Source organism: Drosophila navojoa, chromosome 5 (genome assembly GCF_054131105.1).
Source record: "Drosophila navojoa isolate 15081-1374.11 chromosome 5, UAZ_NAV_1.0, whole genome shotgun sequence".
Taxonomy (NCBI): domain Eukaryota; kingdom Metazoa; phylum Arthropoda; class Insecta; order Diptera; family Drosophilidae; genus Drosophila; species Drosophila navojoa.
In genome coordinates this window covers 20,528,852-20,548,301 of record NC_142893.1, presented here as the reverse complement: position 1 = coordinate 20,548,301, position 19,450 = coordinate 20,528,852, and the positions used below count along the sequence as shown (strand labels likewise).

At 39.0% G+C, this 19,450-nt stretch overlaps 3 protein-coding genes and 2 non-coding genes across 5 annotated transcripts; 3 read left to right on the top strand and 2 right to left on the bottom strand.

Annotated features, from left to right (window-relative positions):
• Window positions 1-5,427: 5,427 nt before the first annotated feature.
• On the top strand, window positions 5,428-7,626 carry Ir56d (Ionotropic receptor 56d). Its single transcript, XM_018103064.3, has one exon. It carries the CDS (start codon window positions 5,704-5,706, stop codon window positions 7,624-7,626), a length of 1,923 nt encoding a protein of 640 aa, XP_017958553.1. The 5' UTR covers window positions 5,428-5,703.
• A 1,041-nt stretch (window positions 7,627-8,667) lies between these two features.
• Ir56c (Ionotropic receptor 56c) lies at window positions 8,668-10,839 on the bottom strand. Its single transcript, XM_018103063.3, has one exon. It carries the CDS (start codon window positions 10,824-10,826, stop codon window positions 8,886-8,888), a length of 1,941 nt encoding a protein of 646 aa, XP_017958552.2. The 5' UTR covers window positions 10,827-10,839; the 3' UTR covers window positions 8,668-8,885.
• Window positions 10,840-11,773: 934 nt separating this feature from the next.
• On the bottom strand, window positions 11,774-13,232 carry Ir56b (Ionotropic receptor 56b). The gene has a single exon (XM_018103062.2). It carries the CDS (start codon window positions 12,998-13,000, stop codon window positions 11,774-11,776), a length of 1,227 nt encoding a protein of 408 aa, XP_017958551.1. The 5' UTR covers window positions 13,001-13,232.
• Window positions 13,233-17,880: 4,648 nt separating this feature from the next.
• TRNAH-GUG (transfer RNA histidin (anticodon GUG)) lies at window positions 17,881-17,952 on the top strand. The gene has a single exon. It is a non-coding gene; the product is annotated as a tRNA-His (tRNA).
• Window positions 17,953-19,272: 1,320 nt separating this feature from the next.
• TRNAH-GUG (transfer RNA histidin (anticodon GUG)) lies at window positions 19,273-19,344 on the top strand. The gene has a single exon. It is a non-coding gene; the product is annotated as a tRNA-His (tRNA).
• The last annotated feature ends 106 nt before the right edge of the window (window positions 19,345-19,450 follow it).

Genomic DNA, 19,450 nt, shown 5'->3' with positions numbered 1-19,450 from the left:
CGATTTGAGCTTCCGAACTAAGCTAATTATACTGAATGAAATTACGGTGGGGAGTGTGGAGAATTCGGCTTGCAAATACCCTGAAGACCTTGGCCGTATCATATATATCTGTACCTTTTACGATAATATTAGGAGAGTACTTTGTATATTTGTATATTCTGCAAGGTAATAGAATGTCATGCATTTTTCTGTCTGATAAATACTAATTAAAAATACAGATTTCTTCGTCTAATCATAGATAATCATGGAAATAGAATCATATTGAGCTCACAAATCAATTTACTAAGTAATTTTAATGTGTTTCATTAAACAATTACATCTCCATTTTAGCAGTAAGTCGGCTTGTTTTCATTTAAATTTTCCGTCAAAGCAATTCACTTGACCTCAGTCTTTATATAGAAGCCAAATTCCATCACTCTATTCAAAATTAACCAAATTTGCTGCTCCTCCTGCCCACAGTGCAGCCCTTTTAGGCAGAGCCTCGCACTTCCGATTACCTATCAGCCTCATTGAAACTTAAGAGCTCCCGCTGTGCCCACACATAGTGTCATGACGACACTCTGAACCTTTTTCTAACGCCTAGATTCTATAAATACATATATCTCATATCGAATAACGGTATTAACTCTCTTATCCTATCTTTCTCTCTATTTTCTCGCACATTTTGCCTGGCACACAAACTTTTAGCATAATGGCACATCGAGCCATGAAATGCTTGCCGCCTGCCCCACTCAACTTCTGCCACCAGTCGTTCACCTTCACTTGGCAGCTATCCGCTCAAGTTGGCCCATTAAAGAATGCATCAAAAAAGCGGAAATTGCCTTTTTACCCAAAGCTTTTGCCAGCTGCAAGTTTGTCGGTTTCATATTGAAAATTAGCTGCGCTCCGATATTAATGTGCAAATTGCATTTGCCAGTGATGCGCAGCCACCACCAGGTGAAAAAGGAACAGCAAAGAGTCTCCCTGCAAAAGATGAGCACGGAAATGACCGGCTGACAGATAGCCTAAAATATATTAAAGAAGGAATTTTTGCTGTCATTAGCGACGGCAACGACTGACTAATAGATGCCCTAACTCAACTGTCAATCGCGCTTTTCAACATATTATTTTGAATAATATAATATCTTTGCCCACACATAGCGTCAGTTGAGTTAGCGTTGCTTTTGGCTTATATTACCCGATCACAATTGCCAATCAACTGTTCTTACCTTTCCTTTTACAAATACTTATATATGCATTCAAATTGAGTAGTCTTTTGGGTATATAAAATATTCTGGATTTTTATAAGAGCCAATACTTATATACACTTTGCAACATTACTAAATATTATAATTAATTGTTCGATTTAGATGGTAATCCGGGAAATTACAATAAATTATAGACTATTTCAAATACACTTCAGTTGACACCAAATTAAAGAAGAAGAAGAAAAAGAAGAAGAAGGAAAGGAAAAGGGAATAGAATGAGGGAATACGGATCCGAGTTATTTATAGTTATTCTTTCATTCTCTTTGAAGAATAACTAATGAACGAACGAATATAAATCTATATTGAAAATAGAAAGATGGATTGATTGTTTGACTAAAGACTAAACTGTCAGACAGAAGGACAAAACAGATGTACCGACTGTGTGTGACAGACGTTAGAGCAACTGAGAGACGAATAAATAATCTGACAGAAAGATAGATATGGTAAGAACTCCACTATGCAAACTAAGCATAAATGCAGATCCATAAAACTGTTTCGCTCAAAATTATTTTCAGTCTTTGGCCAGCTGCATGCATTTCAGTTTTTCATTTTCATTTTCATTAAGGAACCAATTTAGCCACTTAAGAACATTGGCAATGTGTTTGCACGTGGTAAAGCTTTTCCGCTTTTATTTTTGTCTTAAAGCCACGGCAAAATGTCCACGAAAAAGAGTAAGTTTCAATGGTAAAATAATTATATTTCATTAATATTGCAGGCGGGCTAAGAGTCCGCACTTACACACATTACATACACCTGTTGTCCACACACACACACACACACACACAAACGTATACACATTCAGATAAAAGCCAAAATAAACTTGGTCAGGCGAAAAACACTCGGGCAAGAGAAAATTAGAAAACACATTTTTCAGCATTAAAAATTGTTCGACGTGCGGAGATTGCGGTAATTTCGCTTAACAGTTAGTTGCTGTTGCCGCACACACACACACACACACACACACACACACCATCACAGACAGAAACAGCGGCCAGTGGTTGGCAATGTTTCGACACATGCTGCGGTGCCAGTCAAACACACCTGCTCTGGCCCGCTGAGTGGGCTGGGATGGGTGGTTGGCTGGATGGCTAGGTAGGTGGATGGCAGTTGGCGGCTGGCGGCTGGCGGCTGGGCGAGGTCTCTAAATGTCGAGAGTGCAGCCCAGCTGTCAGGCGGTGGGCGTGTAGCACAGACGGGCAGAGGACGCAGGACGCAGGACACAGCTGGCACTTGACATGAGCAACGGGCAACGAAACAACTCGAGGGCCTTCGTTCAACTACTTTTGCACACATTCGCAACATTTTGCTTCCGTTTCCAAATGGCACACACACACACAGGCACACACACACACATTTACAGTTGATACATTTAGACTCGTGCTCTGGGGTAAAAAATAAGTGTAACTAAAACAATTTGAAATAAGATACTTCATGCAAACAGAAAATACAGCATAAAAATATAGAAAGAAAAAAAACATTTTATATGCGCTGTAGCTGGCAAATTTATAACTCAATTTCGGAGCTGTTAGACAGGGGCGTGGCAGCATTGTAATAGAACAGTTATTTTATGGCTGGCCAGATTTTAAAATGTTGTCAGAGCTGCAAGTGTCGCAAAAGAAATAGGAAAGCCACAAAAAATCAAAACAAAGCTTTAAAAGATTTTGTAATAAATAAAAATTAAAATGATTATGAAAATAATTGTAACTACAATATTTAATATATATAAACATATATATGTAATTTTTAAGTAATTTCATTTAAAGAATATTATTTTTTAATGTTTAATTAATTATTATCTCTATGACACTAATTCGTAAGTTTAAATTCTATCTTAAATGCTTCTAAAGGTATAACTAAATGGCATACTTGGCTTAAATCGATTTATTTAAAGAAAGTTTTTACCAAATATTTGTAGATATATTTACTTATAAGTATATATTTACATAAATAATTGTTGTTAGATTTTGTTTGATATAAACATAACGTAAAATATAAATATTTTTTTATATTAAATATTCTAACATCATAATTGTATACATTTTTAAGCATTGAAAATGTTAATTCAAGGCGAATTGCCTTTCTTTCATTATTTTTGCTGAGTACATTAAAAAACTTATGAAAATATAAAGATATATAATATATGTCCCTTTGAATAAAAACTACGTAATACCATTTTGAATATATATAAATTCCTCTTTAACCTAAAAAAGATATTAAAAATTATAACTAGATCAAACTAATTTTAAAAATATATATGAAATGTTCTCCATTTATTTTCTATTCCTTTCAGTCAACATATAAAAAAAACTAAATAAATATCTAATATTGTTTTGATATTGATTAATTTTAATTTTTATAAATGCTTGCATTCATTTCATTTACATTTTTCAAGACGTCTCTGCGAACAACAAACAAAAAGTTGTTTTGCAGCCATAAGTTAACGCGAATATAATCCCGTAAATTTCATTTGTCACTCGCTGACTTCTCGGGCGTGGAACACCCCTTGAACACTGTGCAACACAGCAGCAGTTGAAAGGCATACAAAAATAAATAAAAACTGAATGCGGCTCAACAAGCTGGCTTAATGTATTTTAGCGCTAGCGGCGCAAGCATTAAAAACCACACACACACACATACACAAAGGAAAAGAAAATCTTGAAGAGAAAAGAAAAATAATATAATAAAATGCTAAAATGCTGTCATATGATGCTTCCCGAAACACATGTTGACACGCCCAACGCAGTACGCCCACAGTCTTTTGTCTACTGCCACGCCCCTGTGTTTTAAGTGAAGTGTAGCTTCAGGTGTTGGCCAGCTGCCATAGTTCGCACGATACTTCAGATCAACTGGAAGAGGGTAAGCGTAGGTGTAAGTGTGTGTGTGAATGTGTGAACAACTTTGACTTAGCGCAAAGCGCATTACTGCACAGTACAATTACGTAAGCAGCAAATCGCAGAAATTTGTAAAATCATCGAACAAAAGCATGCGCGCTGTCAATGTGGCATTAGAGCGCCAATATAGCAAGCGAAGGACCTGGACTAAGCCAGCATCAATCATAAATATTTTAAGCTCCAAGCCAAGCTAACAATATGAATGACTCCCTCTCTCTGTGTATGTCTCTGTGTGTGTGTGTGTGTGTGTGGCTAATTGCATTTTGCTGGCCATAAAAGCCAAGACGTAACCCGATAAGCCATGCCCGGCTTATGGCCTTGTCTGCTGGCATTTGTGCACATTTATGAAATTTCACAGCAATTACACAGCGTCATGTAGACTGCATCGGATTTTGTTGTCAAAGTCATGCAAAGCGCATTTCGAACACCTAAAACGCTGCTAAGGCTGCCAGCTGCCCGTAAAGTAGGCAGCTAACGGGTTTTTGGTGCGTGCGCGTTGCACGCTGCGTATGCGTGATTTTTAATTGCGTTCGCCGCGTGAGCCGCAAATCCGTTTCAATGCCAGATAGTTAAAGTGCGCCCGCTTTAAGGCCCTCGCATGTCCTGCAACGATTTGTCCAATTATATGAACCGTTCCGCATAAATACGACTAAATAGCGCATATGAGCGATTTGCACTTGAGATAAACGCCAAAAGGGGTTTTCGCTTTTTATGACTCAATAAACAACTACGGCCACACAGCATGGTGAGCAGGAGCGCTGATAAACGTATTCAAAATAATAAGAAATGTGTGAAATATTATACAATAAAATAAAAATTAATAATGGCTCAAGCTATACTTAAAATAATACACTCATTTATAGGTAATTAGATAATTATAATTATTAATTAAAAAATAATGATTTAGAAAAAAATAAATCAACTTAAAATTAGAAGACTATTACAAAATAACATTTTAATATTAGCGATTGTAACAACAAGGAATATATATACATATTTGATATAAAATAATTGACATGACAAGTAAGAAAATAAATTCTGATAATAATGATATGTATCTGATTTTACAAATTTAATAAACTAAAATATTAATTTATTTTTATCACATTTTTTTTTAAAGAAATATTTATATAATTTAGAAGTTTAATTTAAATTCTATAATATCTATGATATTTTCAATAATCTAATGTATTTGTAAATATATCATTATATATATATATATAAAAACAGAAAATAAGCATTTTAAATAACTTATTATTTTTTACAGAACTCAACATCTTAATAAAATCTTTAAAAATGTAGCCAACCGTTAATGGAACCCTCTCGCTAACTGAAACGCTCCTGCTTGGTCAGCTGTCATCCAGTGTAAACAATTTTGATTGCCAGCCAATAAAACGCTCGGTGTGTCCAATATGTCAAACTTGGTGTTGGAATGCAATAATCAAAGCCAGCTCTGACCTAACCCACACGGAGTGGACCACACGCGAGCCGGAGAGACCGCAGACCGGCAGGAAGACAGGCCGGGGATAGCGAATCAGTTGCGTTTCGACAATCGTTCCATAAAAATGAACAAGCTGGCAGCTCAGCTCATATTGCGACCAGCTCGACCCGCTCAGGTGGCTACGCCAACGCCCCAGACGGCTGGGAATGCGACAGTTGCGAGGCATATGCAGAGCATCAACAATGATTTCGTCATCGATGTGGTCACACGCATCGACAGTGTCTACCACTTTCACAACCTCATCTTCTACATATCGGAGAAACTGAATTTGAATAGTCCGGCCGGCAGCGAATTCTTCAGGAAGTTCTGGCAGCAGTTTCCCCTCGTGCCGCGCATCATCGTGCGCAACAACCGCAGCTCGATCAACTCGAACACCACGATCAAGAGCCTGATAAGCACGCCATCTCTGGTGATGGTCTTCACCACACACCACAGCGATCCCATCATGGAGGTCGCCTCGGAGACGCTCAAGGGCATACGCTGGCTGAAGACGATCTTCATTCTGTTTCCATATCTGAGCAGTGCGAACTATCATGAGAACTTTGAGACCTTTACCCAATTCTCGCACATATTCCAGGACGTTCTTCGCTGGAGCTGGACCAAACAGTTCACCAAAACGCTGCTGCTGACCATCAACGACAACGTCTACCAGCTGAATCCGTATCCCACGCAACACTTTGTGAACAACACCGAGCACTGGATGGCTCGAGACTTCTTTCAGAACCGCAGCTGCAATATGATGGGATATGTGGTGAATACGCCGGTGTTCTACGATATGCCACGCGTGTTCAAGGGAGCGGATCAGAGGACGGTATACGGCACCAGTGGCAAACTGTTTCTGGGATTCCTCGACTATGTCAATGCCACGATGCATGACACCTCCGCTAACCTAACCATAACTACCTTCAATCTGCCGTACCTCTTGGAGCTCGTCGGCCAGGGCGTCTATGAGACACTGATCCACTCCTACACCGACCTCATCGGCAACTACTCGGTCAGCTTCAGCTACCCGATCGGCATCAACGACTGGTGCCTGATGGTGCCCTACCGCAACGACTCGGTGCAGGAGCTGTATGTACGCGAGGCTCTGCAGGACAACGTCTGGCTGCTGCTACTCCTGACGGTGCTCTATGTGGGCTTTGGCCTTTGGCTCTGCTCGCCGCAGCGGCCGAGGGATCTCAGTGCCATTCTGCTGCAATGCATCCTCAGTCTGATCAACAGTCCGCCCACCTCGATAGTGCGGACTAGGGACAGGCGTATGCGCTATCTCTATCTGGTGCTCACCATCATGGGCATGGTCGCCTCGAACATGTACATCAGCAAGATGGCCAGCTACTTCACCTCGCCGCCGCCCGTGCGCCAGCTGAACACCCTGCAGGACGTTATCGACGCCAACCTGATCATCTACGTGCAGGACTTTGAGTACAATGCTCTTGCCCGTAAAAGGGATCAGTACTCGGAGCGCTTTCTTCAACAAGTCGTTGTTGCGGATGCGATGTTTATTCAGCGCCATCGCGATCTGCTGAACGCGAGCTTTGGCTACTTTGTGTCCAGCGATCGCTGGGATCTGATCATGATGCTGCAGAAGCACCTCCGTGTGCCGGTGTTCAGGCTGACGCAGATCTGTTCGGGTCCGTTCTACCACGTTTTCCCCATGCATCTGGACTCGCATCTGCAGTCGCCGCTGCAGAACTTCATACTGATTTCCCAGGAATCGGGCCTGAGGCATCACTGGAAGTGGGAGTCCTTCTGGGAGGCACTGTACATGCGCGTCATTCACCTGATAATTCTGCATGAGCAGCCACAGCCACTGAGCATGACCTTCTTGTCCAGCATGATGCGCACCTGGTGCATGGGTCTCGTCCTAGCCGGCACGGCGTTCATCCTGGAGATGAAATGGCATCAGCATGTAATGCACGCGCATGGCCACAAGCTGTGGCAAAAACTGAGAGCTGCAGTAAATAGGCGCCGAAGCTGCAGGAGATGAATGCTGGAAAAGTGCTTGAATTTAGCTAAAATAGTTTTTTTATATGTTTATTGATTTGATATTAGAGTTAATGTAAAATTAAAATTAGCATAACCACAAGCACTGGCCACTGAGGCCTTCGGCTTTAGAAATTGAACTAAAATTTGTAACTGCTTTCAATTTCATCTCTAGGCCCTAGAAATACGAATTATAAGATATTTCAAATAACGAATTTAATAAATATATTTGGAGTTTATTAAACTAATTGCAATGGATTTATTTTTATAATATTACCTGCTTCATCTAGTTTTTAATTCAAATTTCATTTGATGATAAATCTTAAATAGGATACTTACCTTGAAATATGTGGATCTTAATGAAATTAGGTTTTGTAAATTCTTAAATACTTAGATTAAAAAAGTATATTTTCATACCTATATCAAATATATAATTTTTAAATGATATTTTATAATTAAATGAAATATTATTATTATAATTAAATGTAGAAAAGGATTTATAATCTCTATGCATGCATTTTAATTTAGAGCAGGATCTCTAATCTCTAGGAATGCTTTCAGCGTCTTGGAGACTAGAGATCCAGATCTTTATTTAATAGATACTTTTTCATTTGATTACCCATAGCTATTTAGTGGTGGTTTTAGAATAATAAAACTATAATAAAATAATTTTCTCAATTACTTGAGTAATTAAATACTTATTTTAAATAATTACAAAAAAAAAGTTTTATTTTTATAAGAAATGGAAGTGCTATAATAATAATATATTAGATATAAATTTATATTCATTACTTTAAAATAATAATAGTAGACTTATGAAATTAAATAATAAATAATAATTCTGATTTATGATCTTAATAATTTGGTAAACTAAGAACAAAGAAAAAAAATATAATAATAATTTATTTGTTTATTATTTTACAGTTTGATTTGCTTTTACATAATAATAACATCGACTTTAGACTCTTGGAGACTCTGCTCTCCTGCTCTCTATTTAATTCAATCTGTAATTTTTCATTTAATTACCCAGAGTTATTTAAAATACAAAATTCGATAAATCTATTTGAAACTGATGAATCAATTTACAATCCATTTCGGCGCCTCTTCGACACCCTGCACTCGGATAATTGGGTTTGAGGTCAACTGAATCTAGTTTCAAATTCAAATTTAATTTCAGCCAAATGCGAAATGCCAAACGAAGCGCGTGAGTTATACAAATTTTGAGGTCAATGGCAAATCAATAATCAAATTCGCTGTGCGTAATTAAAACTGGAATCTCGTTAGCAGTTCGATGATGAAAACGATGAAGGCCAGAGCCGACATGGCCAAGAGCATAATGAATGCTATGGCCAGATGCTGCAGGCCCGCTGATGTGTATTCGTTGCGCTCCTGCAGGCGATGCACGATGCCCGCATGCAGCGCCGACTCGAAGCTGAGCCGGGCGTAGTAGTACAGCAGGCCGGAGGAGTGAACGCGGAACGTGTAGTACTCGAGGTCGCGCCAGAGCGAGCAGTCGCGCTGCATGGGATAGGCCAAGTGGAAGGAGCCGAAGCAGATGTCGCTGAACTTGAACTGGCGCTGCTTCAGGTGCCGCTGCTGCTCGTCCAGGAACTGCCAGCTGTCCTCGGTGACAAAGTAGGCGAACGAACTGTTGAACTGCATTTGGTGCTGGGCAAAGACTCCGCTGTCCACGGGGCGCAGCAGCTTGATGAAGCCGGCCGGCAGCTCCTTGTGCAGCTGCAGCAGAAACTCCATCTCGTAGTCGATGATCATCACAGGCAGCTGAGCCCGCAGCAGATCGTCCATGGTATTGAGCTGAGCATGGAACAGGTTCACGGTCAAAATGCTGCCCAGGGTGGAGGTGTAGTTGGCCGACAGGAAGAAGCCGTGAAAGAAGACGGCCAGCAGCAGCAGGAAGCGCAGCAGCGGGGGCTGCAGCAGCTGCCTGCCCGTGGCTATGTTGATGATGTAGCAGAAGGAGTTCAGCAGCGCTGTGGTCACTCCCGCTGAGCCACGGCCCCTGCTGTGCCCCAGCCCCCGCCCCAGTCGCAGCCACAGCAGCTCCAGCCAACTGAGCAGCATAAAGGCGGCCAGCACAAAGAACCAAACGGTCGTGTCGAAGGGCTGCAGCGCATAGAAGTAGGTGGATACGCTGTTGTAGAGCGGCACCATCAAGCACCAGGGCACCACCAGCAGTGGATAGCTCTTCTCCAGGTCGTCGTCCGGCATGAACAAGGCGTAGGCATGGGCCACGAACTGCACCTGCCGATCCCGCACCAGCTGCAGCGTTTGCTTCATATTGACCGCGCGACCTCCAAGCGCGTCTGGCGGCAGCTCCAGTTGCTTGAAACTCCCGTTAAGGTGATCCACAAACGTGTTGATGATGCGATAGGTGCTGCCCTCGTAGCGGTCGCCCACTCGGAACAGATGCGGCGCATCTTCGCGCATAGGCGTGGCAAAGCGATAGCCGCCCACGTCGTGGACCGCGTTCGTCACCTGGCTAATCTTGGTCTTCATGAACTTCTGCAGGTCGGTGCGATTCTCGATCTCGTACGATGGATATTGACGTGCGCCGTAGATCTGATTGATGCCGTCCATCGACTCGAAGTACAGTAGCGAATTCTCATATTGATTGTCGTTGAGGAACTGGCAGATCTCGTAGACATCCTCCATGTTCGCCACCTTCCCCATCATCATGAACACGGCGAGGTAGAAGTGCTTCCCCAGCAGCACCTTGTTGGTCACCTCCATGATGGGATCGTGCAGGCCCGTGGTGAAGATAACGGTCATCTGGTTGCGTCTGACCGCCGAGTTGCTCATTCGCATATCCGAGTTGTTGACAACAACGACCTGGGATAAGGCAAACACATCGTGATGCTGGCGAATGAATTGTTCCATGTTGTCCCTCTGCTCGCTGTCCAGCTGCTGGCTAACGAACCAAACCAAATCCTGGAACGGAACCATCCGATTAACACTGATTAGCAGTCTGCTTATGTATCTGCTGTTCCAGCCGCAGCTCCATGGCAACGGCAGCACGATTAAAATGATAAACCAGCGGGGCGAATACATAACTGCGAAGCGTTCACGTTGCGTATGCGTAATGTCTGCGTTTAGTTGGCCTTTATAGCGTCCTAAATGCCTTTGACTATTGCTCAAGGGATTACATTCCTTGCTTTGACGAACATAACAATTAAACAAGGTCATTTCTCGATGCTTATCTTAAATATCCATAACATTTGACATTATAATTCAGCAACTAAACGAGCGACTCAAGGGTGCGGGTTCTTGCTTTCATGCCTTCTTGTAAATAGGTTTAATTAAAACAATATAACCTAATTTGTGGCTATGACAGCATAATGCTGTTGTTTTTTATTTTTAGATTCCATACAATAGGAATAATTGAATAAATTAAATAAATAAATGTTTAAATACATTTAAATATGAATTTATATTTATATTATAAGGCATATGCAAACTAGATAATTCCCAACCAACCGAGCTTCTTTAATAAAAAAGAAATGTTTTTTTTTTTTTTTAATTATACCCTGATTTTCAATTGATTTAGGTCATAAAAAGCAGCAAAATGTTATATTATTGAATGTAAACATTTTTCTAATTCTATGAGTAAATCATTATTCGAATATATCAACTTATTTTGTTACAGAATAAAAGGAATATACATATTTTGTTATTCATTTTTAGTGTCATTATCATTGTTGATCTTTTTATTATCGACTAAATAATCAAAGGCTTCATTTTTTCCTATGACAACCTCTATATTCATGATTTTTTACTTAAGGATAATATTGGATATTGTAATAGCAATGGCATTAACAAGCCTACGTAGCTAATGATGATTAAAATAAAAGATAATATTGAGTCTATACATTTTTTTTTAATTGCGAGCAAATAAACTCTTATCAGTGCATTTTTTTAAACAATTTTGAAATAAAATTAATATTACAATATATATAAATATATTAAATATTTTTTAGCAGAATAATAATAAATAAATGACATCTGGAATATACATATGCATATGTAGTATATCACCACATGAATGAATCATAAATGGGGTAATCATATTATTGAAAATGCTTTATATAATCATTAAGAATCATATCAAATTTCTTAATATATATGCTAAATTTCTAATATTTGCTCTGCCCGTTCATCCAACGGCTCCACAGATGCTCCAAGCAGTAGACCACTGAGCAAAGCGGCAAACCGCCGATGATCACAATCCATGCCGTCTTGAAGAACTCCAGATTCAATGTCTCCACGGGATACGTGTCCAGGAATATCTTTGCGACATTCGCACGCAATGCAAACACGAAGGCCATGTCCTCCCAGTAGCCCCACAGACCAGATTCCCTTATGTACAGCATGGTACGATCTAGTTGATCGACGAAGGGCGCATCCCGCTGCAGGGGAAAGGCGTTGAAGAGGCCCCCAAAGCAGACGCGAGACATGTGGAAATACGGCTGGATGAGCACGCTCTGCTGTCGGTTCCAGAACTCCCACGCATTCTGGGTAACCACATAGGCATATTCGCGAGACGGATTCACCATGAGCTCCTGAAAGTCGTGGAACTCGCGTGGCTCGAATTGGGCGTCTAATGAGGAGATATTTACAACAGGTAAGGTGCGCAGCTCCTCCAGCAGCGTGTCCGGTATGATAATGCGCACCCTCGACTCTATCAGGTCCGACCACGTATCAATGGGCTTTACGAACACCGGCTTCATGTCGAAGGAGGTCATGTGGCTCATGTGATAATTGGACAGTATGAAGCCCTGTGTGTAGAGCAGCGTGTAGAAGATGAGTATACGGAACGGCGGCTGGCAGAGCTGCACTGGCATATTCATATTCGGGCTGTACATGATGATGCCCATGGCGTGGAGCAGGTTGCGCGTGTAGGAGCGAGTGGCTGCCTCGCCGTGGTGCACGTAGCGCAGAAGCAGCGCCACGTAGAAGATGGCCAGGAAGAGCGTGGTCCAGACGTACTTGCCCAATGGCCAGACCATGTACATCCACTTGGGCAGCTCCGGCGCCAAGGGCACCATCACACAGTACTTCGTCACCTCAACGGGGTAGCTGTATGCTGTGATGGTCGACGAGGGATCCTCCAATGTGCTCCTTATGCTCACGCCGTGTACAGATGTGTTATACTCTCCCTCGGCAATCTGCTGGAGCAGCAGCGTCTTCTTTGCCATATTTTCCACATGATCCAGCTGCAGCTTGAAGTTAAATCTCTCGGCGAAGCTCTCCAAAGAGCGCAGATATGGGCCGCAGTATAGAGTCTGTCCAGTCACTTCATCGGTATATATAAAAGCGAGCGGTATGTCCGAGCTGAAGGGCGTATGAATGTTATCCTGCATTTTGCCCAAGTGCAACTGTACAAAGGGTTCGTGTTTCGTGTCATATTTATAGTCAAGCGCCTATATGACAGCTGCAGCTGACAACTGGCGCACGTGTTCCCCCAATGCCGGACAACTGCAAATTATTAGAACATAAAAACCTATCCCACAATCCAATCCGCGACTGCAAAAAACCGAATAAAACAACATGAATCGATCAATCGTGACCCTCAAACGAGGCAGACTAGTTGGCGGCACAGCAACACAATACAGTGAGTAGAATGGAATGAATTGTTGATAAAAACTGTATATATGTTATGTGGAACAATAACTTTATACATATATAGGTAGGTCAGTAGATAGATACAACAATAAATAAAATAAATAGTATATGCTGCATACTGCGACACAATTCTACACAATTCCCATAGACTCCATTTCTTTTGCTTAAGGTAATTGTAGATATGCTGTACAAATTCGTGTTTCCTTAATTCTGTTCTATGAAGCGATTATCAAATATAAATTATGATTTAAGTTATTCTTAATTTTATCTGTGCCAACATATCCGTCTCTATCCATTATCTGACATTTATTTTATTTTCTATTTCTCTTTTCTTTGTTCCTCTATCACTCACATTCCTCGTTCAGTTCATCTTCTTCTCTCTTTGGGTCAGTCTTAATCCATTGTCTATCTAACTCTTGTTTTCTCATTGTCTTCTGTCTTTCACTCTCTCTCTCTCTCTCCCTCTCTCTTTCTCTTTCACTCTCACTGTCTTTTCCTCCAATTTTCTGCCACACTCAGTTGTTCTTTCTCTATATCACTACGACTACTATATCAATCTCCTTTCCCATAAGCTTCTTCAACTATGCAATAGTCCAAAATTTATTGATATATATTCCAATTCTTAAATATTTATCGCGCATATCTTTACTGATCTAACCCACTGTAAAGCAATTATGAAGCGCACTTTTTGTTGAACTTTATCCTCTTCATGTAAATTACAAATCCATAATGTGTATATTTATTTTTTATTTATTTTATACTCATTTATTTATTTTGTTTTTATTTGCGCGTTTGCTTATTTCATAGTCATACGGTCAATACTTGCATTTAAATAGCCCAACTCTTTGCGCAATTATTAGAGCGCGAATATTCACACACACACACGCACTCTCTCTCTCTCTCTCTCTCTCTCTCACACACACACACACAGAGAGACAAGTGCAGGCTTTTTTAATATTTCAAAAGCAGGCCACAAAAAATTGCACAAAAATTAAATCCGTGCAAAAATTTTTCGCTCTGTTGTCTGTGTGTGCGAGCGAATGAGTGGGATGGGTGTGTGTGTGGGATTGAATGTGTGTATGTGTATGTGTGAGTGGGTATTCCATAAATTTTCAGTTTACATGTAAACACTAGTATTTTTTTTAAGGGCTTTGCCGCACGTAACGCCAAAGTGGTGTTAAAAAAACTAAAAGCCACGCCCACATTGACTGCAGCCCCAGCAGTCACAGTGGGACCCAACCAACCGCCAATCCCGTTACATTTTAAATGGCGCACAATCAAAGCGAAAAGGACAGAAAATACCATTGAAATAATATTGTACACTTAATCGTAATTACAAAATCATGGAATGCAAAAATTATACTAAAACTGGATACAACGGGATATTTGCAGTGTATTTAAGTTGTTGGGAATTGAAACTTGTTTGTTTGGATGTTGGTATAAGAGGCGCTGGGCGTGTCTCCCTGTTAAGGCTAAAGAGGTCTTGAGTGTAATTGAAATAAATATATGCATATATATTTTGACATTCATTTAATTAAAGTAATGGGTAGTCAATCTGGAATACCAACGAAATGAAAGTTGAGTCAATTTCCATATTTTCCTGTTAAAAAGGATAAGGAAAGAAGCACACTTACACACACAGGCACACAGGCAAGATGAACGTGGTCTAGCTCATTGAAAATGAATATCGGATAGAATAGCCAGAAATTGAGACTATGCAGAAAAACTAATCCTTAAGAGAACGATAAAAGAGAAAAAACTGCTCTCTATGCCGTCTAATAAGTATTCATTTTAATGTACATAAATATCCACTTTAATGTAGCATATCAACATTTAGCCTTACAAAGCATTTACAAAAATTCTGTATATGTAGAGAGACATCTCTCTCCCTGTCCATCTCAAAGTCTGTCTCTCAATCTGTATAGCTATGAAAAGTAAGGGATGAAGTGCAGAAGATCATTTAAGTTGTCTACATGTATGCAGCAGCATTCTTTTGGTATTTGTATTTGAGTAGAACGGAGCTAGAATGCTCGCAGCATCTGAGAGTGTTCCCATTGGTCATTTTACTCTCGACTGCAAGGGCCTCTACCTGGCGCTGGGCACAACATTTGAGAGCGACTTAGGCTTTGAGTAGAAGTCGCCCTATATAAAGGGCAGCAGCTGCAGCATTACTTCAGTCGCCCAGGCCTGGTTGCGGTCAGTTGTGCAGTGCCAAGCATTGAAGACTTGGAGGAAATTCCTAAAGGTACCCAGAGCAGTCTTCTTCTTCTTCTGAGTGTGTTAAACATTTAAATAGTGAGTTATTTTAAATTGGGCAAAATTTTTGTATTTATCATTAATTTAATGATTCCCTTTGAATAATATTTCTAATCTATAATGATATATATAGTTTATGATTATATATATAGTTTATATTTATATTTATAGTTCAATATTATATTTATAATTTTTATTCTTATTTATTTCTAGTTTAAGTATATTTATAATTTATACTCTTTCTTTCTGATAATGATTGTTTAAGAAATAGTTTTTAGTTTAACGACCTCAGATTTTGCTAATGATTACATATAAGACAATTATGAAAGGAATAACGAACTAATAATGCTGTAATATGTACACAAGAGACACAACATAAGCAAATAACTAACAAATAAGCTCAAGGCCACTTAACAAATTAGGAAAAGATAAACAAAACCTGACCTGATTTTATAATTGATAATACTATTATGTATGTATATCGAGCACGCACAGAAAAAATTTCGTTATTTGCAATTGAAAATATAATGATAATCATTAGATTGATAACAATCGACTTTGATATCTTGCTGTGCTGAAATTTCGCCATGTTAGACGAAAATAATTCATATAAGTATCATAATCATCATTATCTTTATAATGACTATCAATGCTATATTTCTCAAATAATATAAGCTAATTGGAGGCTCTCCCAAGAGCTTATCACCCACTTTTAAATCAAATCAATCAGCTTACATAAATCATATTTTACATGCTGCTTATCTCTGTATTTATACTTATAAGTATATAAATAAAATATACAGACGATATACATTTCTGAATAATAGGCACAACAATATTCGCTTATCTCCCTGGCTACAAATGCGATAAAGCTCTGTCAATTGGAATTGCTTTTGCGTAATATTCGCATATATTTCTTAAATGTTCTTAAAATAGATGTATTTAAGTGGAAACAAATATAACTCATTTAAATGCCTCCTGGGAAATAAGTAGACCGTCGCTCACAAGTCAGCACCTCATTAAATGTGCGTGTGCACAGTTCATTCAGTATGCCCAGTCCACTCAAACCCAGTAGGGTATATATGACTTTAAAGCACTTTTGGAAAATTAATCAGCCCGATTTCTATAACACTTTAAGAAACATTTGCAATCAGGCATAAAATTAAATTGCAAATATAAACGGAAATTCGCAAGTGCGTGTATACCCCACTCCCCTTAATAGCTTAGCTCATTTAGTAAATGGAATTAACATGTAATGACAACAACAAAAAGACGGGGAATAAACGATACAAATCCAATTGTAAACGCAAAACGGTAAACACAAAGGAGTAGCTTTTATCGCTTTAATGCAGCTAAAACATAAATACATTTAAAATATATTCCCTAAGGTGAAAATGATTTATGATTGGTTTTAATGTGTTGCAAATTTATTTCAATTAGTCATCAGCACTTGTTCATTGGCTTGCCTACTAAATAAGTTATTTATCATAAATTGATGTGCGCTAATAAATAAATACCTCAAACATATTTAATTCCATTGCAATTAACTCTGCGATTCGCTTAAGTATAAACATAATCGCATTTATATTCATACTCTGCTCTAAATTTATGCAACATTTTATTTTGACTGAACTTATTATTCGTATTCATATCTAACCGGCTGCCCCTCTGCTTAAGCAGCGTTGCCGGAATTCCCCCTTCACCTGCGCCCTTGGTTCTACAATTACCCACAGGCAAAGCCGCAAAATGCTGCTGATAGCAAAATGAATTGAAATGCCAAGTCAAGCAACACACCCTGCCCTGCCCGCCCCTCCTCAGACCTTTACCCTCTTTGCCGTTCTCTCTACTTTTCTAACTCTCTCTCTCTCTCCCTCTCTCCCTCTCTTACTCTGTTCTGCATCTGTGCTGCTAAAAATTTACATTCATTCATAAACCAAAATCTTGTTTATTGGCTGTCGGTATGTCTGTCTGTCTGTATGTCTCTCTGTCTGTCTGTCTGTCTGTCCATCTGTCGCTTGGTTGTTTAGTCTGTCTTCTGTACTTGCCGGGTTGAGTTGGGCGGGTTTCGCTCAGCTAGCTGCCTTTCACCGTTGAATTTATTTTGCTTTATTTTGCTTTTATTTTTTCTCTTGTTGTTGTTGTTGATGCTGTTATGGTTATTGCTGCAGGTGCTGTTACTGTTGCTGTTGCTGTTTGTTATTGTTGCCGTTATTGGTGTACTTGCTCCATAAACAAGTTGTTTGAAGCACGAGAATCGTAGCAAAGCTTGACCAAAGCATTGATATAAATGCGCACACACACAAACATACATATGGTACGCTGATATGAGCTTTTTTGCGTCTTCGCCTCAGCGTCTTCAACAGCCGTGATCGTCTAGTGGTTAGGACCCCACGTTGTGGCCGTGGTAACCCAGGTTCGAATCCTGGTCACGGCAATGCTGCGATATGCATTGTCACGGAGAAGATCTATTTTTTTAATTTTTTTTTATTTAATAAATTATTGATAATGGATTTAAAAATGTTATATCTGAATTTATTAATTCTTAGATTTATTTATTCAAAAAAAAAGAAACGCTATATTTATAATTTTGTGCGGTTTGCTGTTAGTACTATTCATACGAAAACTTCTAAAAATAAATTTAGCTTGCATATAAAAATAGAATTCACTAAAATTAAATTCGTTAAATATAAAAAAAAATGTTTGGTAATGCTATCAGGTAATAATGTATTAGCAGATATTAATTATCGTTAATGCATTAGAATCAGAATATTATAGCACAAAAAAATGAACATACATATGGAATTATTTATTGTCTAAACAATATGCGACCTTAACTTAGAGATAAAAGCTAACAAATATTGCAAATATAAAGAATTTTTGTAAGGCCTATAAAATCGACTGTGCTTGTTTCGATTATACGTTGACAAAATAACTTGATAATTATTCTTTTATGACTATGTGAGAGTGTTTTGGGATCTTCCTCTTGTTGGCCGTCCGTATAAAATCAAAACAAATTAACAGCAAAAACGAAATAGCGAATATATGTACATATGTATACTTGTTGGCCTATAATGTTATAAGATTATATAGCTTAAAACCTAAATCCAAATGCGTTTAATTAACATTGAAGCCAGAGATTTTCAATTTGACAATACACCATCAGTTTGTAATTATTTTTGGATATGCCCACTAAGGACAACATAATATCTATTTACCTATGTATATGAAGACACTTCTATACAACTTTCGACTTGAAATACATTGAATAGCAAATCAGATAAATTCTACAGTTGATCAAATAAAAAATTATAAATTTGACCACGTTCGATTGTTGATTTTTCCATTTATATTCTTTCAAATGTATTCTAAAATATTTATATATTTATATTTATAATGATTACTGTTGCTCGACTGATAAGCTTAAATTTATGATCTGGGCACTGGAGTTTATCAAACATAATAAATTTAGCTGTTTGGATTTCTGGAATTAATTTAAAATCAATTGCGCCCAATCGTAAATTTCTTATTGTATTATTTTGTATCTCTTGTTTTTCTTGTTTTGTTTATTACTACAGGTACGTGTTCTGCTGTTGCGTCTTATTGTTGTTGCCGTTATTGGTGTTCTGCTTCGTTTGAAACTCAAGAAACTGTAGCAAAGCTTGACCAAAGCATTGCTACACACTCACACACACACACAAATGCTCGCTGCGCTGATATACACTTATTTTCGGCCGCCTTTCAAGCGTCTTCAATAGCCGTGATCGTCTAGTGGTTAGGACCCCACGTTGTGGCCGTGGTAACCCAGGTTCGAATCCTGGTCACGGCAATGCTGCAATATGCATTGTCACGGAGAAGATCTATTTTTTTTTTATTTCCAGCAATTAGTCGATTTGGGGAATCACACTAAATTCATTTTTACTTGCACTATTGTA

What these genes read in the sequence shown, in the direction of transcription:
- Ir56d (XM_018103064.3), top strand. Translation starts at nt 5,704, where the DNA reads ATGAACAAGCTGGCAGCTCAGCTCATATTGCGACCAGCTCGACCCGCT.
- Ir56c (XM_018103063.3), bottom strand. Translation starts at nt 10,826, where the DNA reads ATGACCTTGTTTAATTGTTATGTTCGTCAAAGCAAGGAATGTAATCCC.
- Ir56b (XM_018103062.2), bottom strand. Translation starts at nt 13,000, where the DNA reads ATGCAGGATAACATTCATACGCCCTTCAGCTCGGACATACCGCTCGCT.